The sequence below is a fragment of the Rhinatrema bivittatum genome, chromosome 4 (genome assembly GCF_901001135.1).
Source record: "Rhinatrema bivittatum chromosome 4, aRhiBiv1.1, whole genome shotgun sequence".
Lineage (NCBI taxonomy): Eukaryota > Metazoa > Chordata > Amphibia > Gymnophiona > Rhinatrematidae > Rhinatrema > Rhinatrema bivittatum.
The window spans coordinates 294,923,691-294,934,907 of NC_042618.1; the positions used below are offsets into that span (position 1 = coordinate 294,923,691).

The following is an 11,217-nucleotide window of genomic DNA, read 5'->3' on the forward strand; positions in this document are numbered from 1 at the left end:
AGGGGCTACCGGGGCCATTGGTCCGCCCCTGTCACATGGTAGGAGCTGCTAGATTTTCCCATTTAGCTAGTAAATCTTTGAAGTACTCCCCCATTTTATCAAGTTAGTTTTTCTGAAGTGTACAATCCCCGCTTTTGAACTAACCTTAACCACCTCTGCTCTAATGTTGAAACGCATTATCCAGTGATCACTGGAACGCAGATCATTCACCACAATATCAGAAACACTGTCCCCACTGGTAAGCACCAGGTCCATTATTGTCCCCTCCTGGGTGGGTTCTAATACCAGATGATGGAACTGTGATCCCTGCAGAGAATCCAGGATCTCCCAGCTTTTGGAAGATACCATACTCAGGATGTCCCAATCAGTATCAGGCAGATTGAAATCTCCTAGTAAGAGCATCTCCCTTTTCAGAGTAATTTTGCAAATATCCTCCATTAAATCTCTATCTTTTTCTTCTGTCTGCAATGATGATCTGTATATTGAACCCTTATACATAGATGTCCCATTCCCTCTTTCCAGATTAATGCACAGTACCTCCTCTTTGTCTTGTAAACCTGCAGATCTGTTTTAATCTGTTTTATATTTAGTGCTACTTCTCCTCCATTTCTTCCTACCCAGTTCTTCCTGAATAGATTGTAGCCCAGAATAACTATATCCCAGACATGGATTTCCATATACCACATTTCTGTGACAGCCACTATATCCAAGTCAGCTTCTTCTATGACCGCTTCTAAATCAGGGACTTTATTTCCCATACTGTGAGCATTAGTGTACATAGCTTTTCAGATTTTGCCCTTTTTTCCTCATTCCTAAACAGATTGGGTTACATTTTCAAAGGTACGCGTGGGTGTCCATATGCGCGCGCCAAGTGGCGTGCACACAATAGAGTTGAGCTTCGTTTTTTTCTACCGGGTCATTTTTTGAGTCGGACGCTTCGGGGTAAAGTTCGTTTTCCCTCGGTTAGTTTTTTAGATAAACGAACAAAAAACTAAACGGGGAAAAATGAAACAGGCCCAAAAAATGATATGGGAAAACGAAGCTCAAAAAAACCCACCCCAAGCATTAAAATTTACTATAATACATTAAATACAACCCCCCCCCCCCCACCATCCCGATCCCTCCCCAAGACTTACTAACATCCCTGGTGGTCCAGCGGGGTCCCATGAGGGATTTCTCCCTCCTTGCCATCGGGCTTTCCAGCCTGCCTTGCATCAAATGGCACCGATAGCCTTTGACCTACTATGTCACAGAGGCTACCGGTGCCATTGGTCAGCCCCTGTCACATGGTAGGAGCAAAAGATGGCGCCAGCCATCCATTTATTACATCTAATATTACATCCATTTATTACATCTAAATTACATCCATTTATTACATCTAATTTATTACATCTAATACGTTAGATGTAATACTAAATTTTGGTTTTATAATTCTCACTACTTACGCCCTGTTATATGTTGTTATATATGTATCACACATGCTTACTAAGTTTGAGGTAATTCTAAGTTCTTTGGTTTATCTATAATTCATACTAAATTCGCCTTGTTATATGTACCCACATGTTAGATGTAATTTCTAACTTTAGTTCTCTGTAAACCGACGCGATATGTACTAGTACATGAACATCGGTATATAAAAGCCTTTAAATAAATAAATAAATAAATTAAATAACATGGACGACCGATTTTATAATATGCACGTGCAGGCATGCACATGTTATAAAATCGGGGGTCGGCGCGTGCAAGGGGATGCACACTAGTGCATCTTGTGCGTGCCGATGCCCACGGCCTTCCCCCATTCCCTTCCCCCTAATCTAACCTTCCCACCCCCTCCCCTAACCCTCCCGCCCCCTAGCCCTATCCTAACTCCCCCAATTCCTTTAACTTACCTTTTGCATCTGCTTCGGGCAGGCGCAAGTTGCACACTCCGGCAAGCGATCCTCAGACACAGCGGCAAATGGCCACTGTGCCAGAGGCCTCTGGTCCCGCCCCACCCCAGACCTCCCCATCCCTTTTTCAAAGTCCCTGGACTTAGACATATCCCAGGGCTTTACTCACGTCGCTGGACCTTTATAAAATAGGCCTGGCACGTGTAGGGCTTTTAAAATCGGCCCATTGCATGTTCCTCAGATTACCCAGTTTGGCAAAAAAAAAATCATAGTTCTCCTTTCTGCTCCATGCTTGGAATCATGCATTGATTACCTTCACTAACAGTTAGGTCTGACAGCCCCCTAGTGCAGGAGGATTAAATAAGTCTTAGTTTTATCTCCAAATGGAAGGGCTGCTTTCATTGTCCAAAATGGGCATCTCTCTCAACACTTACTATCCAGAGGACTGTGAATATCTTACATTGGAAATACTATCTGCACCATGCATTATTCCAGGAATACAAAGAGAGATTATAGAATTGAATCAATGCATGATTCTAAGCATGGAACAGAAAGAACAGTTTTTGTGAGATTGGGGGTAAATATGCCTGTGAATTTGGGACTACCCACCCAGATTTGAATATCGCCCCAGTAATGGGGCAGCCAACATACTTATTATGTTATTGTCAGGCTAATTACTTGTATGTTATAATATACTTTATTGGACCAGCATAAAAGTTTTCATGGTCTATAGCAACATCTTTGGATAATTATGTTGGTCCAACAAAAAGCATCACAACCTCTAAAGGTTCCAGTCATCTTCATGAGCAGGGCAACTGCTAGAAATCATTGTTTTGTTTATAATGTTTTTATATCTGTAACTTTTCTTTTTACATTTGTTTTCTATCAATACATTTCTCTTCTTTCCCTAGATTCATAATCTGGAAGATATTGATCCATAGACTGGTTAAGAGCTGAACTTGCACCTTTTGAAAATGCTCAATTTTACGAAGCCTGGGACCATTGTCTGGTTTTTTTTTCTGCCTATTTAAACCTGGATTTAAAACAAATGATATGCCTTTGAAGGGAATATTTTGAACAATGCAACATAGTTTTCATTTTTATATGCTTTGCAGAAACTAATGTATAAAAACCCGATTTTCACCAATAGAAAGATAGCACTTCCTATGTCTAGCTGCGCTATAAAAATGATTAGTAGTAGGCAAGTCAGACTTAAACACCATTTTATTCTGTAAAACCCGGGTGTTGCTTTTTTCATAGCAATGCCAGTTCATCTCCTTGCTCCATGGCATTACTTCCTTGCTCTGTTATGTCCCATAGTGACATTCTTTCATTCTGCTGTTTGTCTCTCTTGCTCTAACACAGACTATGGCATGTCACACTGAGCATCTTCTGTTAGTTCTGTGAGCCTCTTATAATTTATTAAAAGAAATATTGCAATGGGAGAAATAATATTACTTCAAATGAATGTTAAACCCTGAGGAAACTGGGTTGTAGCACCATGGATGAGCTTAAAAGTGTACTAGTAAAACTTTTCCTGAGTATTGAAATAATTTGCATAATTTAAACAAGTTTATAAGTAAACTGGTTTCTTTAACAAAAGCAAAAGTAATACACATTTTATTAGATTAATTTATAACACAACTGAAGAATGACATACTGTATTTCAGCTAGGTAGCAAAGTTAGTCATACTGCAGTGACTGAGAACCAGTTCCTCATCTCTTCTTACAGACCTTGTACTGATGTTTGGGCTGATACAATATAAAACACCTGTTTGTCTTTTCTGTCTTGTTACCAAGGAAAAATTGAAAAATAAGTCTAGCTGATCCCACTGTTCTTACATTGAACTTTCTGTGGATGATTCCATGATTAGCTTTGTGGCATTTCGTAAAACAAACAGGATAATTTTCAGAGGAAATGTAAATATAACATACCTTTGTAGCAATTTTCAAAAGACAGTTTACCTGCATTAAGTAAACTTAATGTAATAAAATTTATGGACAATGCGATAGCACATAGTGTAGCAATTTTCAAAGACTCGAATGCAAAAACCTTACCTACCAAAAGACTATAGTGCAGACATTGTAGCAGAACACAAATACACCTTCTATTGGGAGGTACAGATTGGAAAACAAATCAAACTGAACTGTTCAGTCCCTACCTAGGACCTACATGCTAGCAGAATGCCTCTCCTCAGTCACACACACAAAATACAGACAGACTTTTACCAAATCAAGAACGAGTGGCCACAAATTAGAAACAGAAATATGCAAAAAGAAACTGAACTTGAAATCCCAAGAAGTTAAACTCACAAAAACAGTTAAACCACAAAAGAAAGACCAGGAAAAACTCTTATCAGAGTAAATTTGAAATATATGCTGTTGAATTGTCAGTAGGCTTTACTCACGTTAACTGCACTGGATGGCGGTAAATGGGCTTTTGAAAATTGCTATGACAATGTTACATTTATGTTTTCCTTTGAAAATTGCCCTATATATGGCCTCTAAACTCTAGTCCTGGGGAAAAGAAAAGAAACAGCAGCTTTAACAGCAAAATATCTTGTATCTTGCCAGCCGGCCAGAACTATAATCTGACCAGAGACAATAATGAGCATCACCAGAGCTCTGGAATTATCATTGTTCTTGTCCTTTTTATCCTACGCTTGAGTTGTCTATTTAGCATTAGTGTGTGCTTTGGGCAGTTTGCATACATTATTTTACTACAGAGCACGGTAACTGTATATTGTGGACTCTGTGTGAATTTATTTACTTTGTTATTTACATTCCTTTATTAATTGCTTTACCTTAGTATACAAGTCAAGGTGATTTACAATACATAATAAAAATTAAAATAATAAAAGCCTCCTTAAAATCAACAATAAGATATATCACCACCAAGCCCTGCCCCTCACCATAAATTTCCTCCTAAATATTCACCAAAATAAAAATCCAGCATAAAAATCACTACCTCTACCTCACGAGCCACAGTTCGTTGTGTACATACTCTATGTTGAGTCTGTCCAAGCCATGGGGAATGCAGTAAACAGTCAAATCTTCAAACCTCTATAGTTTTTTCAATATCCATTCCTATGGTGCAAAATCATGAGTGATCCAAAGAACACCAAATCCATCAACAGATAGCCTTAAACCCCCCAAGAAATAGGTGATTTTTGGCATAACTAACAGAGTGACCAACTGCCAAACACAAGCTAATTTTATTTGGCCAATATTCTTTTTCATATAAATGGCAATTTACCAGGGTAAACAGGCTGTCTGAAAATTGCCCACCCTGCTTATGGTAAAAGTATGTGTGTATTTTCACAGTGCCATGTACTTTTACTTGCATTTTCATGAAGGCCTTACTAGAGTGGGATTAGTTTGGGAGCGACAACAATACATATCATTTTGTATTCTCAAAACTATGTGTGTATTGTTTTGGCCAGAAAATTAATCCACAGAACAAACATATAAATCTCTGGGGATATTTTTTTCTTGGGCAATTTTCAAAGGGAAAGTACATGCATAGTTTTCTGTTTAAAAAATGGTGCAAAATCCATAGGCAAAAGTACCTACAGACTTTTCACCTGCTTGTACAGTTTTGAAAATTGCCCACATTATAAATAAATACTATGAAAGCTAAACTAGCACTAATGCACTATTTTATAATTGCTAAAATCAAAATTGTTTTTATTAAATACATATCAATATCTTTAAATGAAAATTGTACATATATATACAAAATACCATATGGAGAATCCATGTACCAACAGTTGCTTATTGTTCAGATTATATAAAATATAGGTCCCAGAAAGTGTGAGAAAACTGTTCTGCCAACTAATGAGATTGCTAAATTCATGTAAACCATCTTTGCATCATAAACTATGCAAGAACTGAAGAAATCCTTTTAGGATATTGGAAAAGGACTTTAGTAGCCAGCCCACACATTTTGAGACTTATATTTTATATAGTTTGAACAATAAGCAACTGTTAATACATGGATTCCTCTTATGGTATTTTATATGGTGTATGTGTAAAACCTTCATTTTAAGATATTGACATGTATTTAATTAAAAAAAAAATCAGTAATTATAAAATAGTGCATTAGTGCTTGTTTTGGTTTCATGGAATTTGTATTAGGTTTGAGCACTTGAGTTATTTTTGTATACTGACATTCTTTATACTATGTATATACTAAGGGGACCATCCACCAGATACAATCGAAATACACATACAGTCGAACCCCAAATTACTAGGTAACATCTATTCTTTTATTAATCCCATAATCATACATATACAAAATGTCAAAATAACTACAATTTACATATCATATCAACAATACCACTTATTAATAATAAAAGTTAGAATACACATCTATTATAGCAAAGCTTCAAATCATAGTATAGAAAACTGTTTTTCCAGTTCTCCATGCTTCAGTTGTCATGAGTCTTGAACAAGTGCCTTTATATGCTTCAATTATACTGAATTTCTTGAACTGAAGACTACTAAGTCCTCAGTGTATCTATCATAAGTCAATCAAAAACTTTACATCCACAACAAGTTGTGATACACTATCAACTTGTAATGCGTCTTCAAAAAGTGTTTTTAAATGAAGCCTGATTAGACCAGTTATTAGTTTAAAATTTGGATATTTTTTCCCCCCAGAATTTTCATAGACCCTACAAAGGCCCTTGTTTCACCAGATGTCCTCAGGGGATGTCACCGATGGACCAATATAGGGAATATATATTTTTATTTTTTAACCAATTTTTAAATTGCCTGATTAGCTTGCAGGTCTTACAGATATTTTGTACCCAGAGACCTGCAAGCTAATTTTCAAGGGGAAACATCCTATAGCATTCCCCTTTGAAAATTTGGGCCACCAAACACGTAGATACAAAGGTACCTGCACACTTTGCACTTCCTTCACTGCAGATGCAAAGTATGTGAGGGGATTTAAAAATGAAATCCACATGCACACTTTCCCTTTTCTGACCTAATTCCACCTCAAGACCCACCCTTTTTACCCACAAATAAAAGTAAAAACACTGGGAAATGGCACATACACTTTTACCTGCTGGAGGGAGGGCAATTTTCACTCATGAGGATTTATCCAGATAATTCCTTTATCATCCTAGCAAATCTCATTAACTGTTCTCCTGTGGCAACATGTATAAAAATTGTTGTGCTAATAAAGTTTCCTGAATCTGAAAAACAGGAGCCATCTTGCTGTCTTCTAGGGGCTGAGTCAGAGAAAGGAGGGAACTCTGTAAGGTTCAGAAAACATTATTGGCTTAATTTATATGTATGAAATCTTAGCACAGTAATATATAAAGGGGGTAATTTTCTAACTGCCCCCCACTGATGCAAAGTCCACATGTGTCACACCCAGAGACTTTGCCCAAATTTTAAAAGTGAAATTACGCACATATGTTCACTTTGAAAGCTAGCTAAGAAAACCACACATACTTTCACCTGCTAATGTGTGCAAGTAGATTTCCTCCACAAAAATTACACACCAATTTTTAAAAATTCAAAAATATACACAGACATGCAATCCCCTCCCCAATCCTGTACTCAGGAACGTCTTCCCCCCCTACAGCAGGTAAAGTTACCTGCACACAGGGAGGGCCAATTTTCTAAAAGCTCATTTTCTTGCATAAAGAACTGTTTTGCCTATAGAAATGTCTTTTAAAATTATTTTCAAAGTGGGCAGTTTTCAAAGGAATCTAACCAACTAACTAACAAACTAGGCTGACTAGTTCATCCAGAGTGAAAACTGCACCTTAAAGAGCCTCTAAATATAGCAACCTATCTTCACTAGATGGTCATATTGAGCCGCTTTTAAATTTGGCATTTCAGGAAGTGGATTTGGGTTGGGAGAGTACACTACAGACATAATTGAATGTTCAATTGTGGGGGAAATTTTTAATTAGCACATATAGTTGTATATGGGAGTTTTTAGCATGCATACTTAAAAGCTAATTTTGAAAGAGAAATCAAGGGTATTTTTTTTAATTAGTATAAAGATTGGATGTTAAAATTGGCTACATACTTTTCACCTGGTCTTTTGTGGGAAATAGTACACACATTTGTGAAAAATTATTCATGGGCACATATAGCTTATGTCCATGCTAGACTCTCTTCGTCAGTGCCTCCAATCTCAGGTAGCAGAAAGCAGCTGTTTTGCTTACTGCTTCAGCCTCATCCCTCCAGGCATAGTGCAGGGAATAGGAGGAAAAGGGCTGGAGAAGGGAGCAGGTGTGGGAAGGGAATGCCCTGTGAACCTGAGCCCAGAATCTTTTAAGTGCCTAACAATGCCTCTGTGCCTCCAACACCTGCTCCCAACTCAGCCAAAAGTATGAATAGAAACTTCGCGGATAACTTTCAAACAATTGTGTACAGTGGCGTACATGACCAGACATAGATCTACCATAGTATTTTATAACCTCGCAACATACACATGTATGTATGCTTACACGCAAATAATGCAATGCATTGAAAGCAAGTATTTCAATGCATAAAATCTGCATAATTTTCCTGTTTTAAAAATATATGCGCATATGTTTTACACATGAAAATAAAGTAGTACTTATTCAAGTAAAACCCAATTTATGTGCATAAGTTGCTATAGTTTAAAACATGCACGTGTAATTGAAATTAGTTTACCAATTACTTCACCAATTGGCAAAGTCCTTTTCCAAGTCATGGAGATCTTCTTCACCTGAATTTCCTCCAGTTAAACCAGACCTCCCACCTAGCCAATACTACACAATAAACATGCAAGATAATTAGCAGGTATAAAATTACCTAAGATGCCAAATGTGCATGTGCAAGTTTCTTAAAGTAGCAACTTAAAAGTTGAATTTTAAAAGAGATATTCATGCAAAAAGGGCTACATACACATGTATGTGGCTCATGCGCACTATGTACTTTATAAAGGGCTCACATATATGTCCATATGTGCATGCATGAGCATGATAGCGGGTGTAAAAAAAAAAAAGGGTTGAATCAGGGGCATTCAAGGGCAGGGGTCAACATTTATGCATATTAAGTTGCTGTTTTAGAACCTGCCAAAGCAATGCATGCAAGTCTGGTACTTGCATATATTTCCACCTGCTAATTATCTGGTGTAAGCGAGAATAAAAGTGCTTATTGCCAAATAATGACAGGGTGAGGGGTGTGGGCAAGCAGGCTGAGGAACCAGGAGAGTATGGACTGGGCAAGCTAGCGGCCAAATTGGTAAAACCGGTAATTGCTTTCACATGCACTTGTTTTAAAATTCGCGGAGTTGCATGTGTAAAAACCGACAAGTGCTAAGGAAAATATGTGGATCTCCTCTCCACACATAAATGTTTAAAATTAAGAGCACAAATACACGTGTGTAGCCGAGGCACACCCACTTATAATCAGTTTTGACTTCTCCTTCTAAGTGGTGGCTTGATGAATTAGTCCCTGAGATGCAGCTCCTGTCTTAATTCAGGAAATGGTTTTTTTTTTTATTAGCAAGACCATTTGTCCAAAAATAACAATATACTTTTCTGAAAGGTGGCTTTCTGAAAATTGCCTTCCTCTCCCCCCCCCCCCCTCAGAAGTGGTTAAAAAATAAAAGTGAGAAATAATAATAATTTAAAATAACTACTAATATGCTTCTCTTTCTCCTCCCCCTTACCTACCCTCATCAAGGTTTGGTTCAATAAGGAGCCATATTTTAGGTTGCTACTGTTCAGTAGTTTGCTGTTAAAACAGCATTTTAGCACACTTTTTTAATATTCAATGTCAGTTCAAATAAAAATCTTTGTGTTCAGCTTTTAATGTTGCTCCTAAAGATATGTTGAAGTTTTTGAAAGCTCCTTCTGCTTAGTTACTTTGACCATTTTTGTAAATCGAAATCAATTTATGTGAAAGAGATGAAACATTTATGATATGAAAGCAAGCAGACTTAAGAAATAAAGCAGAAGGTTAATTTAATATTTAGTCCTTTAGAAGCCATGTCTACCGCTCTTCTCTTACCAGGGGAGGGGGGAGGGAGCAGCAGAAGCGGTTTCTCTTCTTTTCTTGCATCTTAAAGGGGGAGGTTTCTTATGCGCTTGTCTTAATGAAATAAAAACATTTAAAAGACAAACTTTTGTATACAGATATTACCTCATGAATGTTTGCATTTGATATATCTTAATGCTACTGTATGATTGACCCATGCTGTACATACTGTACATCCGACTGCCTCTGTAAATTTGTGCCACTGCCGCTCAGAAATGGCACTGAGAAGGCACAATATTTTTTTCTTATGTGATTGTGTTCTGTCATCTTGTATACTGTGTTTAGTTTTTATAAATTATTATTTGCATTGTTCCTGTGATAGGGCAACTTTTATCTGTGTATATTTGCTATTTAAATAATTTATCTGGAAATGCTGTCTCTGTAGTACATACTTTCTTTGTATAAAATGTTTGCTGAGTGAAAATATTGTTTGCATTTTCCCTTATTGTTAGCTTATGCTTTTTAAAAGATTATGCTTTTAAATATACATTTTAAGCATTTTATTTTTTCAAGTATTGTAAATTGTACAGTGCAGTGTAATACCTAGAAGAATAAACTACCTGGAAATGACTAAATTACTTTATTTATGCCACTGAATTCTTTACAAAATTAGGGGTGGAAAGAGGGGCTGGCTCAGTGGCTATGCTGTGCAGTCATGCAGAAGATACAGATTCAGTTCCCAGGCCCAGTTTCTGCTCTCTGGCTGGCCAGGGCTAGGGATACTAGAAAAGCAGCATTCATAGCTCCTGGAGGAAGGAGTCTCAGCCATCACTTAATGGTGACATCTACTGACTAAATTTAGGGTGTATGTATACTATGAACTGGAGAGAGCCACAAACTGTGGCCTCTGGCCAAGGACTGCCACTGCAATGAATGGGTTAAGTTGGTGAGGAGAGGAGGAGGGGTTATAATATCAAGGAAAATCCTTTGGTAGTTACAAAAGAATGCTTATGTCACATTAGCCTATTACATGCCAGTTCCAATTCAACTTGGAAGTCAATAGACAAAGCAGAAAACTACTGAGCAATTTTTAAAAAAAAATCAATTGACTGAATATTATACTAACATAATGCGAACATAAGATATGCCATACTGAGTCAGTACAAGCGTCCAACAAGTCCAGTATCCAGTTTCCAGCAGTGGCCAATCCAAGTCACAAGTACCTGGCAAATCCTCAAACATTAAATAGATCCCATGGTACTAATGCCGGCAACAAGTAGTAGCTATTCCCTATTGATTAATAGCAGTTTATGGACTTTTACTCCAGTAACTTAATCAAACTTTTTTAAAC

At 37.3% G+C, this 11,217-nt stretch overlaps 1 protein-coding gene across 1 annotated transcript in view; it reads left to right on the forward strand.

Annotated features, from left to right (window-relative positions):
- Positions 1 to 10,504, forward strand: part of THBS1 (thrombospondin 1) — a 204,542-nt gene extending 194,038 nt beyond the window's left edge. Inside the window, exon 21 of the mRNA XM_029600203.1 lies at positions 2,801 to 10,504. Within this exon, the coding sequence (XP_029456063.1) occupies positions 2,801 to 2,808 (8 nt within the window). The 3' untranslated portion in view covers positions 2,809 to 10,504. The remainder of the gene's footprint in view (positions 1 to 2,800) is intronic.
- Positions 10,505 to 11,217: the final 713 nt, after the last annotated feature.